The sequence below is a fragment of the Cebus imitator genome, unplaced genomic scaffold, assembly GCF_001604975.1.
Source record: "Cebus imitator isolate Cc_AM_T3 unplaced genomic scaffold, Cebus_imitator-1.0 Scaffold276, whole genome shotgun sequence".
NCBI lineage: Eukaryota > Metazoa > Chordata > Mammalia > Primates > Cebidae > Cebus > Cebus imitator.
The window spans coordinates 304,177-329,413 of NW_016107591.1; the positions used below are offsets into that span (position 1 = coordinate 304,177).

The 25,237-nt window shown below is 33.7% G+C and overlaps 1 protein-coding gene across 1 annotated transcript in view; it reads right to left on the bottom strand.

The window, feature by feature from the left end:
- LOC108284334 (cadherin-10) overlaps positions 1 to 25,237 on the bottom strand; it is a 163,419-nt gene that overhangs the window by 86,537 nt on the left and 51,645 nt on the right. Inside the window, exon 2 of the mRNA XM_017501015.2 lies at positions 22,336 to 22,689. Coding sequence (XP_017356504.1) covers positions 22,336 to 22,566 — 231 coding nt within the window. The 5' untranslated portion in view covers positions 22,567 to 22,689. The remainder of the gene's footprint in view (positions 1 to 22,335; positions 22,690 to 25,237) is intronic.

Sequence of the window (25,237 nt, forward strand, 5' to 3'; positions counted from 1 at the left end):
AGAGGACAGAAATTTTACAGTGTAAGCTGTCTTAGAGCCACCAATTTCAGCTGACAATGAAGAAGAAAGCAAGCACACATAAATCTTATGTCTTGCTCACACCACATTCACATATACAGAGAATTCCTCATTCTTGCCTCCATTTCACATATTATTTGCATAAAACTGGGACACAAAACCTTACTTTATTCAATCATAAGGACCTGGTCAGAATCTATATAATTGTACTAGAAGAAGAAAAGAAGAGCAAAAGGCAGAACAAAAAAAAGATGTAAACAAAAATTAAAAAATAAAGATCATGAGAAAATTGTGATGAAACAGATATAAATTATTTTTTAAAAGTAACAAGAAAATGTGCTTTTATGTAACAAGCCTCCAAATATTAGTATGAGTTCATAGAAGATAGGGCAATAAAATAAAAGATAAATATATAAAAGCTCCAGAGCTTCTGTAAAGGGGAAGAAACAATCATTAGAGTGAACTGGCAACCAACAGAATGGGAAAAAATGTTTGGAATCTACCCATCTGACAAAGGGCTAACATCCAGAATCCACAAAGAACTAAAACAGATTTACAAGAAAAAAAAAAACAAATCTTCTGAAAGTGGGCAAAAGATAAGAACAGACACTTTTCAAAAGAAGACATATATGAGGCCAACTAACATATGAAAAAATACTCATCATCACACTGATTATTAGAGAAATGCAAATCAAAACCACATTGAGATACTACCTCACACCAGTTAGAATAGCAATCATTAAAAAATTTCGAGACAACAGATGCTGGAGAGGATGTGGAGAAATAGAAACACTTTTACACTGTTGGTGGGAGTTTAAACTAGTTCAACCATTGTGGAAGACGTGTGGCGATTCCTCAAGGGCCTAGAAATGGAAATTCCATTTGACCCAGCAATCCCATTACTGGGTATATACCCAAGGGATTATAAATCATTCTACTATAAAAACACATGCACACGTGTTCATTGCAGCACTATTTACAATAGCAAAGACCTGGATCTAACCCAAATGCCCATTGACGATAGAATAGGCAAGGAAAATGTGGCACATATACACCATGGAATACTATGCAGCCATAAAAAGTGATGAGTTCGTGTCCTTTGTAAGGACATGCATGAATCTGGAAATTATCATTCTCAGCAAACTGACACAAGAACAGAAAATCAAACACCACATGTTCTCACTCATAGGCAGGTGTTGAACAATGAGAACACATGGACACAGGGAGGGGAGCATCACAAATTGGTGTCTGTTGAGGGGGCAAGGGAGGTACAGCGGTGGGGTGAGGAGGTCAGGGAGGGACAACATGGGGAGAAATGTGAGATGTAGGTGACATGGGGATGGAGGCTGTAAACCACACAAACCACATTGCCAAGTGTGTACCTATGCAACAATCCTGCATGACCTGCACACTTACCCTAGAACCTAAAGTACAATTAAAAAAAAATTAAATAAATAAATAAACAGAGCTCAGGGAAAAATGTGAAGAGTTAAAAGTCAGTGACAAAAATAAAGACATACTTGGAAACAATTAAAAAGATAATAGAAACTATTGTCAACATAGTAAATGAAAGAGAATACAAGAACCAGAAAATCAAACAAAGATAATTAGAAAAAGAGAGTAAAGAGATTTAGAGAAAAAATGAAAGAACAAAGGGAGTTATTTCCAAGAGTATCAGAATAATGAGGGAAGAAAGTTTAAAGATAAAAGCAAATAAATAATTTGACTTTCGTAAGAATACTCCAATAACCTGTTTATGAATGTATACTCAAATAGCTAAAATACAATATACGTTGGGACAATATATTTGCAACTCATATCAAAACTCTTAGAGAGAGACTATCATTTTCTGACATACTAGAGAAGTTTATTTGGAAAATAATTATGTTAAAATCAATTTAAAATTCTGGAAAGAATATACACAATATTTCAGTACAAGTAATAAAGACAAGATGTCAGAAGAAAATCTAAGGGCTAGTAAAATCCTGGAGTAGTAAGTGAAACAACAGATCACAACCCTGCTTTTTCTATGAGAATAAATTCTTTACAGGAAAATTCGCTTTTCAGCTTTGTTGCTGTCCTGGGGTCAGAGGTACACAATTCAAGGACAAAGATGTAGACCCAATGTGCAAAGACTGAATCAGTTAAAACCAGCTGCTCATCCTATGTAGAGGGACAAAAAATTGCCTTATGAGCAAAGCTAGAGGAAGACAGAAAAAAATGTACAAGAAACTAAAGGTAAAGAAAAATCAACTGACTCTGGAAAGCCAAGGCCACAGCTGGCCCTCACCAATATTTTGAGCCAGATTTAAAATATGTAAGTAAACCAGGTGAGCCTAAGATAAAAACCTGAAAGCAGTCAGACAAAAAACAGTCAAATTATGATCAACAGAGAGGCAGATTGTCAGCTGATTTCTCAGCAACAACAATCCATTAATATTCTAGGAGATAGAGAAAATTTAACTGAAGTAGCTGTCATCCTTAAATTCTATAACCACAAAAATTAACTTTTTGACAGGAGGGCAAAAATATCTTCAGATAAACAATGCTAAGAGATATCAACTTTAGCATATACTCTAAACATAATGATTTCATAACAAAGACAAATGATCTACAATTGAATATGAGATAGAAAAAGAAGGTGAAGGGAATTAAAATACATGAATAGATCTAAACAAGCAAGGAACACAAAAACAATTGTGATGTAATACAGGTCAGAGATGACCAGTGATGATGAGCAGTGCTAATGTATTCCGTGGTACTTTTATAATCCAGCGTCCAGAAAACATTATGGATTGAAACTAGATTTTGATAACTAATGGTGTACAATATGATTTGTTGAGCAAAGCATAAAAGAGTTACTAAATAAGTAGTAACTAAATTTGAAAAAGCTAAAATAAATTAATAAACCGGTAGAGTGAAAAATGAAATGATTAAAAAAACGTTAAGAGGAGAAATATTTTAAATGTCTAGGTTTGATTTTGGATAATTTTTATTGTTTTATCTTCAAGTTCCCTACTCTTTTCTTCTGCAATATTTCAACCTATAAATAATCGTATCTTCTGTAACTTTCATCACACTGGTTTTAGTTTTTAACTCTAGAGGTTTGATTTGTATATCTTGTACATATTCATGTCTTTACTTAATTTTTATCAAGTTAAATACAGTTATTATAACCATTTTCACATTCTTCTCAGCTAATTATAATACACATTTAATTTCTGGGTTGATCTTAATTGATTTTTCTCTTTGTCAGGATTATTTTTCCCATTTCTTTGCATGACTCATAATGTGTTTCTAGGATAAACATTAAGAATTTATTTTGGAATTCTGAGTATTTTTGAATTACTATAAAGAGCCTTGTACTTTATTTTGGAACAGTTTGTACTTTGATTCTTGCTTTTGTTAAGACCATTATTTCTTTTATGTAGAATTGGAGCAATAGCTCTTGGGTTAATTGTTCCCTACCACGGAATCAAGATTTTCATGTGTAATCAATCCCCATAGACCTTGAGGTTTCCATGTCTGCTGATGAGAACAAGCACTATTCTCATCACAGTGTGAGCATGGGGCACTGTTTTCTCTAATCCCTGTACGTGGTTCTTTCTCCAGCCTCAGTGAAATTTCACGTTTTGAATAATTGAAGGAAACACTTGGAACATCCACAGAGTTCTCCCTCTGCCCCTTTCTCATCTCTACTTCTCTGTCCTGTGAGCACCAGTCATCTCAGTTTTTCCAGACTCTGAGTCACCAACTTGTCATCCGCATCAGCCTCAGCCTGCATTCTTCTATGCACTTGTGTCTCAAGGCAGAATTCTAAGGAAAACATAGTTTTTAGTCTCATTTAATTTCTGTAATTTAGGGATCATAACCCATGTTAACAAAAAGAGAGAAAAGGAAATATTTTCACATGATGCACGAAGTGATAAAATATAACAAAACCTATGACAAGTTAAAGATGTTTATGGAGTCCACATTTTGCACAGTTCTTTTATGAATACAACTCAATTATCACAGTTTAAAAAATGCCATTCACCCAACAACACAGTTCAGTTTTCGATTATCATAGTATATTAACTGGAGTAACTGCCTGCTAGCCTTGCAATCCACAAGCCACTACATAAATAACAGTGATCATGATTAGTGACCAAATATGTCACTTTTTTCAATATCCTTCGGTAACTGATCATTATTCAGTTCATTCACAGATACTCAAACGTGTAGTTACATTGCCTGGTTGGTTCTCAGTGGTAAACTCACATGACATTTTACAAAAATGGATAATTGGAAGAGGATATTAGCCAACACAGATGAAAGTGCAGCAAACAAAATATGACATTCTTGAAAGTAAAATAAGAATCAAACACAAGTGCAGAATGGGACTATTGACACAGTGTCACCACTTGAGATCTGATGCCACTCCAGATCTGACATCAACTGAACAGTGAACAGTACATATTGAAGAACGTGGATGTAAAGAAAAGAATGAAATGTCACAGAGGAAGTAACACCAGCACAAAATATCCTATTGAAGGAACTTCAGAGATGTTTTACAACAAACTCAGAAAGGAGTTTGACAATTTGCCAAGGCCAAAAACTGATGCTTACCCTGTATTATGTTTCACGATGAGAAGGCAAGCACTATTTAAACTATGCTTAAGTTTTGTTTTAGTTCTTGTCTTGAGACAGTGTCTCCATTTGTTGCCCAAACTGGAATGCAGCTCAAGTGATCCTCCCACCTCAGTCTCCCAAGTGGACTACAGGTACACACACCAATACCACCAGATATTTCTCCCCTCCCCTCTCCTCCCCTTTCCTTCCGTTTTTCCATTCCTCCTCCTCCTCTTCCTCCTATCCTCCCCTTCTCCCCTTCTCCTTCCTTCCTTCCTTCCTTCCTTCCTTCCTTCCTTCCTTCCTCCCTCCCTCCCTCCCTCCCTCCCTTCCTTCCTTCCTTCCTCCCTTCCTTTCTCTCTTCCTTTCTCCCTTCTTTTCCTTCTTTCCTCTCTTTATCTCTTTTGTAGAGACAATATCTCACAATATTGCCAGGGTGGTCTCAAACTTCTGGGCTCAAGCAATCCTTCTGTTCTGACTTCCCAAACTGTTGGGATTACAGGCATAAAACACCACGCACAGCCAAGTTTTTTTTTTTTTTTTTTTTTTTTTTTTTTTTTTTTTTTAATAAAGAAACAAAACATTTTAATTCTCAGTGTTTCTAGTGTGTCAAATTTTGGCTTACTCAATAATAGTTGCTTACTGTGTTTCTTTCATTTTCTATACATTTATGACAAATAGTAGAAGAGTTTTAGAGCTTTGACTAAAAAAATTAAGGTAGTAGAACACTTATGATTTTCTCAATTAATTGTTAAGATAGATCACTTTGTGTGGGCTTCAGTGTGCAAAGGTACTTTTATGGTCTCACACTGCAATACAAAAAGAGGACTTTCTTTTTTTTTTTTTTTTTTAAGACTCTCTCTGTGGCCCAGGCTGGATGGAGTGCAGTGGTGCGATCTCAGCTCACTGCAACCTCTGCCTCCCCAGTTTTCTGGGGGAGAAATTCTCCTGCCTCAGCCTCCCGAGTAGCTGGGATTACAGGTATGTGCCAACATGCCTGGCTTATTTTTTGTATTTTTAGTAGAGAGGGGTTTGGCCATGTTGTCCATGCTGGTCTCAAACTCCTGACCTTGTGATCCACCCACCTTGGCTTTCCAAAGTACTGGGATTACAGACATGAGGCACCATGCCAGGCCAAAGAGGACTTTCTGTAGTAGGATTTGTGAAGAAACGACTAAGAGGGATAAACAAGCTTTTTGTTGTTGTTGTTCAGAGGCAGATACTAAATATTTTAGACTTTGAAGGCCACATGTAATATCATTTTTTTCTTTTCTTTTTTAACCCAGCCTAATAAGATGCAAAAATCATTCTTTGATCAAGGGCTAAGACATTGCCTTCTAGATCTAGCCCACTAGTCATAGTTCACCAACTTCTGCACTAAGATAACAAAATAAGAGTTAGAGTTAATGGGCAAGTAATAATAATAATATTTTTAAAATTTTATTTCATTCAAAAGATATAAAAAGAAAACAAAAGTAGGCGTTACAAATAGAAAAAAATAGTAAGATTATAGATTTAAACCTGACCCATGAACGATATCTTAAATGTAAATACTGCAAATACCTCAATATGTTATTTAGCAATGAAGTTGATCACCATTACAAAAGTCTGTTTTCAGGTAAATTTTTCATAGTCGCTCAAACCATCTGAGCAAGGAGGTAAATTTCACATTCCAAATGTCTCCTGGCCCTGCATTGGCACCATGGCTTACACCTGTAATCCCAGCGCTTTGGGAGACTGTGGTGGGTGGGTCACCTGAGGACAGGAGCTCCAGACCAGCCTGGGCAATATGGAGAAACCCCTCTCGATTAAAAATACAAAAATTAGCCAGGCATGGTGGTGTGCACCTGTGACCTTAGCTACTCAGGAGGCTGAGGCAGGAGAATTGCTTGAACCCGGGAGGCAGAGGTTGCAGTGAGCTGGGGTCATGCTACTGCATTCCAGCCTGGGCAACGAGAAAAAAAGAAAAAAGAAAAAAAGAAAGAAAAGTCTCCTGCATCTTCAGTCTGTAATTTTAGAGTAGTTTATTGTTTCCATCTTTTTATGATTTACATTAAAATATGTTACCTAAAAATCAACTTAAAGTTTAGTGAACACCTGGCTCTCTTATATTGCTTTAAAATGCTTTTTTTTTCTTAAATATAAGTTTTTTGAAAGCCAGAATTAGATATTGCTAGTCATAGTCCTTCCTCAGCATGGAACATATTTTAGGTTCTAAAATAAACATTTCTATTGAATGATTGAATAAATATAAATGAAAAAACATATGTTCACTTAAATGTAGGAAGTGCCTGCTTTATTTTTTGTAACATTCTTTCCAGTGATGGAAATACTCCTTCCCAATAATATTTCCATGTGCTTTTATATTCTGAATATTTAAAGGTCTGTGCAAGTTTTATACTGTGTTTAGATATCTTAATGTTTAGCCATCATTCTGTTAATTCTATCGTGCATTTTATAAATAGCACTTCTATAAACTTTTTTTTTCTCTTTGGGGTTAATAACTTTTAAAATATTTAAAATACTGTTATTGGCTCAAAGATATAAAAACTTACTGTTCATTACCTATTATCTGAAATATTGACTCCTGATGACTTGAATTAACCAACAGAGCAATCATTCATGCATATCTGTTTCTTACAAACCTGCCGATAACATTTTTGCTTATTTTTATAACTTTAATTACTTTTAGGACATTATTTTTCTCACGTGGAGAGACAATTTGACTCTTCTATGTGATAATCTTCTGTCATCTGCATTTCCTCAATTATATCAGCTGTAAACCAAAATTAAATTTCCGTGTTGCTAGTTCCAATAGCGATTAAGGTGAGGATGACTTTTTCATTACTAAGTTGTTTATGATATATATTACATTGATATCTCATAACACTTTATATCATGTTTTAGAATTTCTTTTATTATATTAAATTTTTTTTTTAACCTAGAGTCATGTGCTTTAAAAGATTATAACTTGACTTAAATTCTGGTAGGTTAAACCTCCTCATCATCTTTTTGTTGGGAAAATGTCTTCTTCTTGAAATGCCTTATTCCATCACTGGGCCAGAAAATATAAGATGAGACTGAGGCACCTTGCAGTGCCCAAAATTTGAAAGTTAGAAAGCGCTCAAAATCCAGAATGTTAGGGCAGAGCCCCCAATGGCCAAAACTGAGTCAATCTGCATAACAAAGTCAGTCAGATAGTATTAGATTATAACCCAAAGTAAAAAGTAAATATTCAGGTGTAAATATGAACATAAATAAATTATTAAAGAAAGGAACAGGGGAGAAGAGACAAATATCCTACAGAATAATTTCAGGTAATTTTGTAAATCTCCCCTTCAAAAAGTTAGAGAATAACTGGCAGTCCCTCAAGTGTGGACAATGCTTAGTGACTAGCTTCTAAAAGGACAGTATGGAAAGCTGCATTCTAGTAGAGACCTTACCTAGGTTTCAAGATTAACATGATCATTAATAAGCAATTTTGAAAGCATATACCCACGCCATGATATGATGTGCTGAGAATGGCATTTTAACCTCTGTAGTCTTTCTCCCAAAGCCCATAACCATAGTCTGTCCATTATATAAAATGGTTTTAAAATCCCAAACTGAGAGACATTCTACAAAACATTCAAGTACACCTCAACAATGTCAGAGTAATCAAAACGAGCAAAAGATGTGAAGCTTCCACAGCATCCAAGAGCATAAGGATACCTGATGGCTAAATGCCATGTGGTTTTCTGGTGGAATTCTAGAAGTGAAAAAGGTCATTGGGGAAGAAACATGAAAATCTGAATAAACTGCTGAATTTATTTCATAACAATATATACTTATTGATGCATTATTGGTGACAAAAGCACTAAAGTAACTGAAAATGATCACAAGTGGGCAAAGTGGGTGGTGGGATATACGGGACTTTCATATCATCCTGTAACTTTTCTACAAAGCTAAAAGTATCATAAACTAAAATAGTTCATTAATATGTTTTTCAAAGTTTTTAATTACATAGATTTTCCATCACTCTTTATTACAACAATATTCATCTCATTTCCTTGCCTGCATACATTTAAGAAAATATGACAAAAAAATTAACTCTGGCAGGAAATAATAGATAAACCAACTGATCTGTTAATGTTTCTCTTTCACTACATATAGTAAATTCTTAAAAATATAAAAGTTATAAGTCAAACATCATAATGAGGGAATGTGTTAGAGGAACTTCCGGAAGATATATATGTATATATACTCTTGATTATATATATATATATATATATATATATATATATATATATATTCTTGATTTTTTGATTACAAAAAATATTGATTACACTAACACTGTTCCCTGGCAGATATTGCTGCATATATTTGCTCCTTTCTAACAAAATTTTCTAAAGTTTGCTTGCATGTACTTTCTCCAATTTTTCTCACTGCATTCCCTTTTAAATCTACTGCAGAAAAAAATCTGGACCCACCACAATACTGACATTACAATCATAAAGTACAACTATAATTTCACTGCAACTAAAGTTAACAATTCAAACCTCTCATCATTCTTGACTTAGTAGCAGTTTTGACAAGGTTGACACATTCTCTTCTCCGTACATTTTCTTTGTCTTGTAAGACACTCAGGTTTTTCTGCAGCTCAGGAAATACTGATTCTCAGTTTCATTCATTGTTTTATCTTCTCTCTCCCCATAACCTCCTCTACCATACTCCTGTCTTAATGAGGGCTTGTTCCTGAAAATGGACTTACTTGTTCTCTCACTACACTAATATTTTTACATATTATCTAGTCCTGTGACATTAAATACCATAGAGAAGCTGATTCCTGGTAAGAGGTCCCCAATTTAGATCTATCTCACCATATTCAAAGCTGAAATCTGTTTTTTTCTTCCCCGTAAAGCACTATCACTCCAAATAAAAGCAGATTTATAGTTTCCAGTTGCTCAGGCCAAAATCTTTGACTTAGGAGTCATCCCTAACAACACTGCCTAAAACTCCTTGTATAATACCCAGAAAATTCTATTGTTTCAACTTTAAAGCCAGAATACAGAGTGAAAATTCTATTTTTTACTTTCATTTTAAGTTCAGGAGTACATATGTAGGTTTGTTACAAAAGTAAACCTGGGTCATGGGGGTTAGTTATACAGATTATTACACAGATTATATGTAATTTTTGAGTTTTATAAAATTATTCATTTTTTAAACAAGATATTCCTCTGTAAAATGTCTTTCCTTTAGCTATTCTTATTTGATTTAGATGGCAAACTTAGCCACATAAAATCAGATCGGCAGTATCAACATGTTTTCCATTCTCTTAAACAATTTGTGTGAGATGGAGTTATTGCTTTCATGAATGGTAGATAGAATTTACCAAAGATATGCTATGATACCACGGTTTTGTTGTAGAAAAATATAAGCTACTAATTTGTTATACAGATTATTTCATCACTCAGGGTTTTAAGCCTAGTATCCATTATTTAAAACATAATTAGTATAGGATCAGTTTTCTGCTAAAAATTCTACAGTATCTTCCCATGTAACTTAGAGTAAAAGTTAGAATTTATACAAGACCTTACATATTACTTTTCTACTCCTACCGTAAGAAATGACCACAAACCTAGTGAATTAAAACAACACAAATTCATTTTCTTACAGCTCTAAATGTCAGAAATCTAAAATCAAGGTGATGATAGGATGGCATTCCTTCTGGAAGCTTCAAAGGAGACTCTGTTTCCTCGCCTTTTCCAGCTGTCTGCATTCTGTGGCTTGTGTCCCCTTCCTTTATATCCAAAGTGCATCATTTCAACCTGTAGTTCCATTGTCACATCTCTTTTTTCTCACATTGACTCTCTTGCTTCACTCTTAGAGACCCATGAGTTATATCGGGATCACCCATGTAATCTAGGATACTTGCTTCACATCATGATTCTTAATTTGATCACATTTGCAGAGACTCTTCTGACATACGAAGTGACACGTTCACAGTTGTATATTAGGGTGTGGCCATCCTTGGGGGCCATTATTCTGTCTACCACACGCTATGGATTCTGGGCACCACACCGCCACCCCATAACCTCTTTTCCCTGTTCTTCTACCACTTTCCTCTTGCTTCCTTTGCTTCAGCTACACTTGACTCCTTGCCTTCCTCAAATATTCACCAGAACCTCCCAATGTAAAGCATTTGTAGTAACTATTTCTTCTTCCTAAAAACAGTATCCCCTTGATAACTTCCTGCCTCATTCCCTTCCTTCCAGTTCTTTGCTCAAATATTACCTTCTCAATGAGGAAGCATTGATCACCACGTCCGTTCTACCTTGTTCCCAGTATTCCTTACCTTGTTACATCTCTTCTTTTCTGATTCCAATTATCATTTCTAACAACTAAAAGAATAACATATTTCTCATGTTTATTTTGAATTTTCTGCATTTCCCACTAAAAATGTAAGCTTCCTGAGGACAGGATGGTTGTTTTCCATGCAGTGATGTGACTGAGTGACCTAGAAACTACCCGGAAAATACTTGGCGCTCCACACCTGTTAAGAATTTGTGAATGAAGGAATCCACAGAAAACAATAGACATCTTGAAGAAACTACTGAAAAACATTTTGAAAAACTTCAATATATGGTTATGAGCATCAAGAAGAAATGCTGAAGTAACCAAAACGAACTGTTTCCTAAACTCTAGAACAGGGAACCCAGGATGAAACACTTAAAAAATGCATGTATTTCATTATCTGCTTGGATTTATTTTTGGAAACACAAAAAATAAATGTTTTGATCTAAAAAAACTTCATTACAAAGATGAAAGATTCTCGATATTTAGAAAAATGTGAATAAAAATGATATTTTTAAAATTCTAAAAATAAGAAGTTAAGATGTTGACAATGAAATAACAGGAACTCACTTATAGCTGGTGGAAGTTGTGTTGGTTATAACTTAGGAAGGTACTATGACAATTTCTGAAAAGTTTAAAGTTAGGTACGTGCTATAGAACAGCAAATTTACTTCAGAATATACACTAATGTACATGAGTATCAGGATGCACGTACAGAAAATCCACAGGAACATTGTTAGTAACAGTCAAAACTAGGGGAAGAGGCCACTCCACATACCCATTGATATGTGCATAACATATTTATTGATATGTGGCCCCATATTAACAGGAATGAATTAAATTCAAATAGATTTATGTAGAAAGATACGCTACACTACAGTATTTGGCAAAAGAAGAAAGCAAAAGATTATCTGAACTATGATTACACATAAATTTCAAAAACAGTCAAAATTCTAGTATTATTTAGAAAGACCTATGTTGATAATCAAACTATAAAAAAAACAGACATTATTATCACAAAATAAAGCTTACTGGCATCTCTCAGAAGGAGAAATGGTGTTGCTATTCATATACACAGAGAAGCATTCTTGGGGGCTAGAAATTTTCCATTTCCTGGACTGGGTAGTGGACATTCCATTTGATTTGTATTTATTTGTTAAAGTATATATATGTTTGATTTAAATTGAAATATGCATTATGTTTAAAATTTTAAAAACATAAAGGTCAATTAATAAAGAGAGATTGTGGATAAAAAAAAATACTACCATGTCCGTAGAAAGTCTGGCAAAGGATCTGAACACATTTTCAAAATGCAAAATGCTTTATACACGTAGATGCTCATGCTCACTTAGTATGAACAATAAAATGTCACTCGTAAACCTTTCCATTTATAAGATAAAATAAAATGATCATGGTGGTACAGTGATTTGCTACAGCTGTGGAAAAATAGTTACTTTCATAGACCGTCATTGGTTTAAGTTAAAACAATCTCAGTGGAGAGCAATATAAAATCCCTATCAAAGTTGAAAACTTTTCAAGACTATTCTTCAGCATTTCTGCTTGTAGTCATATTTCCTAAAGATATAACACTGTGTCAAAGAGCACCTGTCATATTGCTATGTTAGCAATTTTTTAAAAAAGTTAAATGTCCTTTAAAAATGGTAAAGCAATTACACTGCACCCATTAAAAAGACTATTATTTGGCTACTCAAAAAGAGAAAGAGGTCTTTATGTACTGCAATGCAATGAGTCTCCAGGATGTATTTTTAAGCTAAAAAAAATAAAGTGGGTTACATTAACATCTCACATCTCATAAAGTACATTGTCATGTTTCTAAAAACAAGATAACACATGCCTTTACATGTTTCTCTTAGAATACGTAACAAAAAATTGGAAAAACATATTTTTTTTAAAGAAGAAAACTAGGGATGTCTGAGAATCATGATGAACATCTTAGTTTTAACTGTATACCTTTTCTGTGTAAAGTGCATACATCATCAATTCCAAATATAAATTAAATAATAAACACATAATGGCTACAAAAATTAATTGGATTTTTCTTTGAAATAGTTGAAATATCTCTATTACACATGCAATCTTAGTTTTGTACTTTGCTAGGAAAACTCTGCTGATTTTTTAATTAGTACACTACTTAAACAAAAATTTAACTGTTTTGATGTGGTTATATATTAATAAATGGAAGAATATTCTTAATCATGGTGCAATGAGGTATAATGTTGATTCTAATCCTGGAGTCATACCTTCAATGTTAGCAGCCCACCTTTACAACGTTCTGAATTCATACCATTAGAAAACTTAGACAATGAGGACACAATTTTTTTTTCTTTCTTGTAAATGAAAGATAATTGAAACTACCTCATGAGGTTGTTGAAATCCTAAAATAATAAAATAAACTTTAAAGTTATCACTATCAGGCTACATCAAGTTTCAAAATATTATATATCTCATTTAATTGTACCCCCCAAAATTTTTTTCCATTTATTTATTTTATTGCATTTGTACCCCCAAAATTTTATGTGATAGTATTTTTTTTTTTGAGATGGAATCTTGCTCTGTAGCCCAGGCTGGAGTGTGGTGGTGCGATCCTGGCTCACTGTAAACTCCTCCTCTGGGGTTCAATCAATTCTCTGTCACAACCTCCCAAGTAGCTGGAATTATAGGCGCCTGCCACCACGCCTGGCTAATTTTTTTTTTATATTTTTAGTAGAGACGAAGTTTCACCATCTGGGCCAGGCTGGTTTTGAACTCCTGACCTCATGATCCACCTGCCTCAGCCTCCCAAAATGCTGGGATTACAGGTGTGAGCCACCGTGCCTGTCCTATGTGATAGTATTTATACCACTATTTTGCTTCCAGAAGAATGTTAAATACTGGTCATGAGAAGGATCTTTTTAAAAACTGGTGACCTAAATTAGCATGCGTTTTCATTTGCTGATTATATATAATGGTGACTGTGAGCTTAATATAGATATTTTAAATCACAATGTCTAACAAAAAGAGTGAGCTCACCTTATGTTCACATTCACATCCTTTCTTATTATCCACATCATAATATATCTTACATTTCTAGTTGTCTAGTTGTTCATCATTTCAAATATATGTTTGCTTGTTTGGTTTGATACAAGGTCTCACTCTGTCATCCCGGCTGGAGTGCAGTTGATATGATCATCACTCACTGCGGCCTCGAACTCCCAGGCTCAGATGATCTTTTCACCTCAGCCTTTCTGGTAGCTGAGACTACAAGGACATGCCACTATGCTTAGCTATTTTTTTGTATTTTTAGTAGAGATGGGATTTTGCCATGTAGTCCAGGCTGATCTCGAACTCCCAGGCTCAAACAATCTGTTCGCTTCAGTCTCCCAAAGTGCTGAGATTACAGTTGTGAGCCACTGCGCCCAGTCCACTTAATTTTTAGTCTTAATAATACAGCTCCGAAAATCTAGCATGTAGCCTTCTTGCAGGCTAACTAAAGCCATCTGATTCTCATTTGACCAGATTATTACAACAACTCTCTCCTGGGTCCACACTGATCTCTAAATTGCTACCTCTGTCCATGTGATGAGTTTGTATCACTCAACAAGATCAGCCATCAATTCTTGGAACGTTTTGCTTCTTTGGCCTCTAGAAGGGTTACAGTCTCCTTCCCTCCCCCAACAGACAAAAATACTTTTTCTTGGATGTTCTTTACATCTAGGAATAAACATAATCAAAGGTCATTTCCTAGATATTTGTTTTTTTCTCTTTATTGTGTCCCTTTGGAAGCTCAATTATCACAGGGACAGAAGCTAGTCCACTCATGATTCACAATTCTGTCCCTCTGCTGGATTCAGGAAAACCAAACACACATAAACCAGATTTGGTGCTAAGCCTATGATGCAGACTTGTAAATAGTGTCAGAGGAGTGTCAAAGAAAATTAAAGATGCTCAGTCGTCTTGGGCTTTTTTTGGGGTGGTATTTGAAAATGAACCACTGAATGCTGAGAAATTGATGATGTAAGTTAAGCTAAACTGCAGCCAAATATAAAATGTTCCTTTAGAAAATGTGGTATAGTAGTATACATTCTTACAGCTCAATTTCTTACTTGATAATGTACCTCTAATCCGGGGATTTAACATTTTAATTTAAAGTTCTACATTTATTGGCTGTATGTAATCTGTAAATGCATAGTATATTTTTAAACATGATATTAGTGAGAGAATTTTGCTAAAGGGGGAATCTGAAATTTACATTAAATTCCCTTGCCTACTGTGGATCAGAGCTCTAAGGAGAGAAAGGTTTTAAGATATGGTTCAACAAAATTCCTGCTCTCTTCTCAATTTTAGTCCACCTATCTGAAAATTTACATGCTTTATTTTAATTCCTTTTTTTTTTTTTTTGAGACATAGTTTAGCTCTCGTTGCCGAGGCTGGAGTGGAGCAATGGCCAATCTCAGCTGACTGCAACCTCCGCCTCCCGAGTTCAAGCAAGTCTCCTGCCTCAGCCTCCCATGTAGCCGGGATTACAGGTATGCACCATGATGCCTGGCTAACTTTTTTGTATTTTTAGTAGAAACGAGGTTTCACCATGTTGTCAGGCTGGTCTCAAACTCCTGACTTCAGGTGATCCACCCGCCTCGGCCTCCCAAAGTGCTGGGATTACAGGAGAGAGCCACGGCATCCAGTCTAGGCTAACTCTCAATTAAAATTACCAGTAGTAATGGAACATAGTTCAGTGATTAGTAACATAATAATAATGGTAATAATAAAACAATAGGTGCCTTGTATTCTTTAATAAAATGGATGTAAAAATTTAGCTATATGAAGCAGATATTCAAGAACTTACTTTAGGAAATTTACCAGAGTGCACCCTCCTATTCATGCTTTCATATGAAACAAGTGAGAATATGAATATATGAACATATGCCAAGTAAGAGACACTGATGAGCAAACACAATAACATACATCCCTCTCTTTCATTTTCTTTACAGAAAAGAGCATTCTTCTTCAGTACAATGGGTACAAAATTTAATTGAACATATATAATTATATATTGTCACCAAGAAAGAAAATGAGGGAGCTCTGGTAGACATTCATAATATCATATTAAAAATAACCCATGCTTCATTGCTAGTACACATGTACTTGTTATAAATAAATTATATTGAGATATCTTCTGCAGAGCAAAATTTATGTGAGATTTAATAGAGTTTTCATTTACAGAGCTTTCTCTTGAGCTTTTACTACAAATCACTGACTCAATTTTCATATAATCTTCATTCTTGATTATATATTTTTTAAATTCTGTATTTGAAAAATAATTTACTAAATTATAGATATAAATGTTTGATTTTAATTGGAATATTTTGATTGAATCAAGTTTTCCAAATTTATGATGGAGAATTTTGAGTGAAAAATTTATGCATTTAGGATTTTCCTGAATACTTTGTTAAAATATTATAGTGAGGTTTGAAGATGTATTTTCCCTACATAACTGCTAGCTAAAATATTACTGTATTGAGAGATACATACATTATATGCATTTTGAGAATTAAAAATAAAGAGGTGGTCTGCTCTGAAAACATTATGAAGGTTTTCTGCAAGGCATGCCTGTATTTATAAATGTTTTATTACCTCTTACTTGAAGTCCCTACAGATTTTAATACGATTTATATTGTGTGTGTGTGTGTAGTCTTTACATATTAACAGAAATAATGGCTGTGTTCATGCAAATGTCCACTCACAGAAAGATATTTATAATCATTTAATCCAAACAAGTCTCTGTCAATGTCTATCACATCAACCTGATTAATGTTTTCCAGGACTTTTTCTAAGTAAAATTTCCTAATGCATTTATCTTTTCGTGTCCTATCCATTACATGGTTGCAATGGACATGGTTCAAATAAAAAAATAACTGTGTCTCAATATCCCTATGTGTCCCTACCCCCACCTAACCACTAAAAGCAGGTTTATATTTAGTAAACAGTTAGATGTTTCTTATGTGGGTCATTTTGGTTATGTTTGGATTTTTTTTTTAAATCACCAGGGAATGTTTAGTCTCAAGAATAGTCTCATTTCAGTTATCAAATAGAGTGTTATCTACATACTGAACTCTCATTTAATGTAAAGATTTTCTACCTGGGCACTTGAGATTTATTTCACCCTAGGAAGTCTGCATTAGTAAAGGTCAGAACAGCTTCTTCTCTCACTTAGTTCCAGCTACTCCTCCTCCTGCTGTGGCCAGGTTTGACATGAGTGTGTCCATATTGTCAAGAGTTAAAGGGATACAGTCTAATATGGTGGAAACAGTTGTTATTTCTGGGCTTTACTGATATTTAAATTTGAATTAGTCTCTCATGGATCACTTTTTACAATTTCAGAGAGATCCTCCAGAAATTCTCAATTATCATTTCTTTATGAGGTATTTCACATCAAATATACATTCCCAAGGAAAAAACAGATCAATAAAACAATAAAAGCATGCTCTTTGAGTCTTCAGTCTTAACATTTAATAGCATTGATTCATACAGCAAAAATCCCAGACTGTTTTATTTTCTCTGTATTTACAAGTACTGAAGAAAGAACACGGGAATATTTGTCGACTATCATTTTGTTCTTGGTTTGGGGAGTCTGCGCTATATCTGATACCAAAGAGACCCATAACTTGCTGTTATTCTTATGTATTATTTGCTGTCTTTCTAGGCCAACACTTTGTGAGCAGAGAGCTTATATTATCACCACTGAGTGCATAATACCAGAGTGGTATCTAGAAGGTCCTCTACATATTTACTGAAAGAAGGAATACATACTTCATGCATAGTGGGTGTTTGGAGCCTACAGGTCTACAGAGAAGGATGACCACGAGGCTGGAGACAAACACATGCTTTAAGACCAGACATACACAGGAGGTCAGGGCTTGTTAGAAGTCTACACTATGAGAAACAATCAGTAATGGTAACTCTGAAGGGAAGAATATAATTGAGAACATATTTAGAAGTAGTGAGAACATATTTAGAAGTAAGAACCAGTGAAAAATAAAATTAGATTGAGTTGTTTAGGAAAAGGCTAGAGAGGTTTTACTATACTGATTCGGAATCAGATTTGTGGTTGTCCCTTTATGTTATTACTTTTTTCTTTCTTTTTTTTTTTTTTTTTTTTTTTTTTGATTTTTTTTAATGTTTGGTGTTGATTAAAATCTATTTTTAACATGCTTTTTTACCACCTAAGACTAATTATCATATAAAATGTAGAGAAAGTTTGTGCAGTAAATATAAAATTAGTAATTTGCTTAGAATTGCATATTTGTTACAACTAAAAGTAAATACAAGGCTTTACAGTTTAATATCTTTATTTACTTTAGATTTGAAGATACAGAAGCTGAGGAATTTGAAATGATCTTCTCAAGGCAACTGGATTGAGCAATAGGAAACTGATTAGAAGCTACATGTATAAAAATATTAAACTAATAAAAAATGGGAGTTTATAATCACAATGTTCCTTGAATTTAAATTTGGAAATTGAAAGCTATGTATAGAAGGTTTCACTACGGAGATAACATGTTTCAAAAGTAGATTCCTTGACATTCAACATGTGAAGCTCTTGCCTTGGAAGATAAAGACAGAGAGTGAGTATATAGGAAATACCTATATATTCCAATACAATCCAGTATGTAGGAAGATTCTTAAAGGTCAGTGTTATGATTAGCTCATGGAAAAAGAATGGGGAAAAAAAGATCTTACACCAAATGTAATTTTGTTTAGAATGTATTTAACAGAATGATTTACAGGAAAATGCTTCTTGCTGTGGAGAGCTCAACAAAGACACGTTTCGAATTCTTTGTGGTTGACTTTGTCTCTTACAGAACAAAAGGAGTTGCAGCAGTGACAATTAGCCAATGGGCTTAATTCCCCTCCTTTCACTCTTTCTCTCCCCCTCTTAATCTTTTTTTCTAAAAGAGTTTTTTAATTTACATATACTTTACATTTGTAATATTATGAGAAATGAGCACAATACTAATAGAAATGATTTAGTATTTACATATAGTATGCATATTATATATTATATTAATGTATTAGTGTATATGATACATTATAATCATGCTCTTTGATTTCATGGATAAGAAAATGAAGGCCAAGAGAAGTTAACCAAGGGATGAGAAACAGTGGCAGAAACAATGTCACATCCTAGGTTTTCTGATAAACAGTTGTATGTTTTCTTAAGCTCCTCTCTACTTTAACCCAATAAGCAGAAATGGGTTTTTCTTTTTGCTTTTTTTTTTTTTTTTTTTTTTTTTTTTTTTTTTTTTTTTTTTTTTTTTTTTTTTTTTTTTTTTTTTTTTTTTTTTGCCCCAGTTCTGTGTGGTTGGTCTCTGGAAGCTTGACTAGGTTTGTGTTGTTTCTTCTTTTTGCTTTTTTTTTTTTTTTTTTTTTTTTTTTTTTGAGATGGAGTCTCACTCTGTTGCCCCGGCTGGAGTGCAGTGGCACAATCTTGTTTCACTGCAACCTCCGCTCCCAGGTTCAAGTGATTCTCCTGCCTCAGCCTCCTGAAGAGCTGGGATTACAGGCGCATGCCACCTCACCTGGCTAATTTTTGCTATTATTATTACAATATTTGAGATAGAGTCTCACCATGTTACCCAGACTGGAGTGCAGTGGCACGATCTCAACTCACTGCAACCTCCGCCTCCTGGGTAGAAGCAATTCTCCTGCCTTAGCCTCCCAAGATTTAACCACATGGCAATAAAGGGTTTCTATCTGAGAAATTATAGGCATCAATTCTTCCTGGGATCTGGTTAGCTAATTGTTTGGGTATTTAAAAAAAACGTTTCTCCATCTCCACACAGGTGCTTTCTGGTCTTGTCCTCATCAAACCAGTGTAAGTCTCTCCATTGCTAGTGGGAGGATACTTTGTGAGCTCCCAAAATATTCCCCACTACAGGGGGCTATCTGTCACCATCTTTCCATATGTCTAGTAACTGAAACACAGTGCTCCAACATCTAAACCAACCTAGAGGCATTGAAACACTTAACACTGTATTACATGCCTACTTTGAAGGATGTAAAAACTGAAAGAATAATTTCTGAAAGAAAATATGACTGTGATAAATCCCTTATTAATAATGATGGAGAGAATATGTGGGGGATTTTAAGATTTTTATACTTCATAAGGAAAACAGCCTCAACTTCTATTTATCATAATGTTTGTTTATTAAAATATCCTATGTTAAAAATTGCGTTTTTGGCATATCCTCAACTGTGTGTTTATCTCTTAAATAAGATTTTAATTGTATAAGTAATTAATGTAATACAAATAATACAGTAATTAATACAATACTATGGTATAGAGAAAAATGTGAAAGCATCTGTTTCACAGATTATCGCATGAATAAGCCACGGAAACTACAAAATTGATTTGAAATGTGAGCTAAAAGTCAGACACTCTGGCCATTAAAAAAAGTAGACTCAGAGAAGTGTGCGAGGTACAGCACCTAAATCATTTCTGTTACTCAAGTACTTTAGCATAGCTTAGATGGAAAAGAACTAATGAACACATTCATAAATTCCTTACATCCATCCTCATCAAAGAGTTTTCTAATTTGTTTTTATAAAGCAGAGTAGTAAACATAAAATTTGTGTTGTATATCAACATGCATATATCTTAAGTTTACCAACTTGTCTTCAGTGATTAAAAATTCTAGACTAGTTTTCTCGGCCAAAGAGCTGAATGGTACCAAATGGCATTGAGAATTCAATTTAATATCACATAGGTTAATTCAATGGGCTAAATAGTTACTAAGATCTACTCTAAGAGTTTAATAGTCTCTTACTACTCTAAGAGATATGAAGTACAGTTCTTGATTTCAAGGTGTTGTTATTTTATGATAAAAAATAAAAATTAAATAGAAGTAGCTTCACTATAAGGAGAGAGTATATAATATAATGCTAATTCAATTTACTAACATTTATTAAGTCATCATAAAGACTACATGAAGGAAAATAGACACAAGCAGGCTAACTGCTATGTAAAGGAAGAGCCAAAGAAAACTATTTACTTTATCGTTTCTATGACCCAGATTTCAGTTACTATATTTTTATGCAGTTAGTTTTATAAACTAAAAGTTGTCTATGAGAGCAATCTTCACTCTCTATTCCCAGGCTTTCAATCAATGAGATCGGTGATAAGCCTGCTATTTTGTGCTTTCTGGTAAGATTCCTAAGTTGCTGTTTCTTTTCCTTTTCTTTCTAGTCAATATGATATTTAACCTTTAATATCATCTTTCTCATTTTACTAGATATTTCAAAAGGTCTGAAATGACTGCAATATAATAAAACATTTCAGTGTTTTACAATCAATGAAAATGTCTCAAAAATAGGGTTTTTAGAAGAAAACACCTTTTGCATGATTTTAATTATTTGAATGAAGATATCATAGGTAAGGGTAGTGCAAGTTTCCAATACAGTAACGTATACATCATAATTGTATAGTGGATTTGTGTTAGTGAACTTAATTTCCTTTTATTCCTTTGATACTTTCTCACAAATTATCTATAAAAATTATAATATTAACTATTAAATGAATTTCTTCTTAAGCTCTCAAGTCGACTAAGGCATTATCTAACTTGAATTAGATCCAAATAGTGTCATGAAAGAAAATTCGAACTTAATACAACCTAGTGTATGAAAGCATTCATTTTTAATTTTATGTTAAGATTCTCATTTCATTCCCAACCACCACTAATTTTCCTTACTAACTTTATAATTCTATAGGTCGAAAACTCTGTCCACCTCATATTGCAATAACTAAACTGTTTTTACCTACTTGTCTTCCTATTTGGTTTTCTTTATACAAAAGCACCCATAGTGTGACCTAAGAAAAATAAATAACACTCATATCTGGAATAAATTTTCTCATAATAAGCAACATTTTTTTGTCCTTGAATCATATTTTTATGACATTTGCTTTCTCATTCTGTAGATTAAACAACTTTGAAATGTTTTCGCTTCCTCACTGAACTCAATAGCAATGTGAAATATACTTATACACATATGCATTGTCATTTAAATAACTGTATTTACCCACAGCTCTCTCACTATCATTACTTTCTAACCATAAATTCTAAAATTGCAGTTTTGAGTACCCCTTTAATCCATAAGTTATTAGGCAGAATTAATTCTAATAAATAAATTTATGCATTTATCATGATATATTCATTCCATAGTTTTTATCAAATTAGAATTTGTATTCCATAAACAAAAATACTTCAGGGAGATTTAGAGAATCATATTTATAAAATTGATGGTTCGATGACCTTCCAATTTCTATCAGTAAAATATATAAAGAGCAAATGTAAATATGTGATTTTACCATAGACTTACCTTGCCTACGTATTGATAATCAGATCCTGTATATTCTTCCAGTAAGAAAAATTGATTCCACATCCAACCACGTTTTTGACGATGCAGAATTTTGCCATCACTCCTTGGCACACGTGAACTTAAAATTCTTTGCTGTGGTACAGGAGTCCTTCTGAACATTATTTCTGGAGAACAAAAATGCGGCAGGCATACCCAGAGTAGAAACAGTAGCAAAAATTGATATATTGTCATAGCTCACTTCTTGGCAAATCCCAACGTAGATGAAGAGAAGTTGTCCTATTTCACCCGGTTGATTTTACTGTGTTTCAACTGGTTTCCAACATTTCATCAATGCTTTATACATGTTTCCCAAAGCTACAAACAAATAAACAAAAAATGTCAGTTGACAACATTATTACTTTTCATTTTAAATTTAAAATGACAATAGTTTAATAACAACCAAAACATTCATTTTCTTTATTTTTCATACAATAACGAATAGTTTTGAGAAATATTACTTGTCTAGCAGTATGTCTACAATTTATGAAAAGATAATTGTAAATGTTTATTTCCACCAAATTCAAAAGAAAGGACGTTATTAGACTTCCTTTTTTCTTTTGGCACTTTAACAGTTTTTAGGAATTACATTCCTATATACTCTGGAGATATAGTTCATTTTGCATGTCAATTTTTTTGGAGTAATTTAACACAAATTAAAATTTTGAAAACAAAACTGTGATTTAAATAACCTCCAGGAATCATGCCTTTTGTTGTGCAATTTTGTATTTTAATATTTTTAAACAGTGGCATAGTTTCTTTAAATTTAATCCTAAACAGAGGCAAAAGTAAAGGCAAAAACAAAACCAAACAAACAAATGAGAAAACCAGAAATGCCTTCCTTTAAAGACCTCTCCTCTCTTCCCTGTTAGGTTGGACTTTGGAACACCTAGAGTTTCCTAAAGTAGAAAATAATCACCACTACAGTGAATCAATTTGTAATATAATTAAATCTAGCAGATAGTCTGCTTCTAACTACCTCTACGGCCTGGTCTAGAACTCCATCACTCCCCAGGCTGACTATGGCAACAGCCTACTGACTGCTCTTTACACCCTCTCTGCCACGATTTTTGAACAAAATTTCCTTAGAAATTTATTAAAATTTAAGTCAGATCATGTCATTTCTCTGCACAAAACACTCCAGGGGTTTCCTATACCACTTCGATAAAAATCTGTCCAAGGATTCTGCACTCAGTATCATGACTGCTGGCCACCACTCTGACCATGTTTCACCTTAACCCTCCACCACATCCTCCTAAACAGACTCTTTTCCAGCCACTGGGTCCTTCTTGTCTCACCCTGTAATACATTTTACATGCTCCTTTCCTTAACCAGCAACTTCCTACTTGTTTCCTATGCCTATAATGATTTTCCTGTAGATATTCACCTAGCTAGATCCTCTGTTTCCTTCAGGTCTTTCTTTCAAGTCACCGCTGACATTTCATATGTTCCAGTATGCAACATGTATTTTATTTATTCATTTATTTTGTACATTTTCTGTCTTCCTGCCACAAACCCATGTAGGAAATCCCATTTTACTCTTTTTTCATTACTGTATTCACAGTGCCTTGAAAAGAATCTTGGGCATAATAAATAAGCAGTTTAAATGTATGAATAAATGAATGAATAAATTGCAAGTGAATGCAAATATCTGACTACCATTACCTGCTATATGTTTTTGTGCCCAAGCATTTATGTATAGAAATACATATTTTTGAATTATAGTGATTTTTATATTATGCTTCACTTATATTGTGTTAATATACTTATTTTGCTTTATTTTTTGTATGTGTAGATTGTCTTTTGTTTCCTAATATACATGGATTTTATTTCAGGACATTATAAAGTGTTTACTATAATCAAGACGTGATAAAGTATTTGTCATAAAAAGTGATTTGAGAACCAAAAGGATTGCACTTCTCTAACATGGCAATGCATTATAGAGTTTCCTAAAGTACTCTGTAATTATAAGTACTCCTGTATATACATTTATGCTTACATCCACAGTAATTGGTTAGCAATCTCTACATTTTGTTTCATTATTAAGAAGATTTAAAAATTAATATAAATGTTTCAAAGAAATAAGATAAACAGTGAAGCTGTATGTCCCTTGAGTGTATTAAATGACACTGGAGGCTTCCACAATGCGTGAAGATATACAGCATGATAGATGTAAATTGTATTGCAATATGACATGTAATACTCTACTTGGAGTTTAGAAATTATCTGATGCATTACGTCACAAAGCACTGAAACCCAAATTGATTGGATTCTAAGTAATAGGAACATTTACCAAAATAGTGGCTTTTAGGTGTGTTAGGATGTGTGAGATGGTATTCTCCAGAAACATACACTATTCTCAAAAGGCAGGTGAGAGTTTGTGTAAATGAAGGTTTCTGCTTTCTTCTACAAAAATTAAATTAAAAAAGAAAATTACATGAAACAAAGCTAATATTTAATTTGTCTGTAGTTAGTTCTTCTTAGGCATGTTCTAAGTAACTAGAAGCCTACATATTGGACATTTCAAAACATGCGAATGTATTATAAATACAAATAATCATCCTTTCAGTAACCTAACTCAACGTACAGAATATCTTTGGCATTTCCATTTAACCAAGTGTACCTTTTACATGGTCAGTCAATACATTGCACTGCTACTTTTTTTCTCCCTCGTGGCTCTCAGCTTTTTTTTTTTTTTTGTCAATGTGCCACCACGCTATTTTAAACGATCATCATTTCATGCAAACAGCATACAATAACTACCAACAGCCGTTTTCCTTAACCTCAATCTTTCTTATTTAAAATATATCCTACAGGGAGTTGGCTGAATTAATTTTCTCAAACTCACTTCTCCAAGGCTCAAATC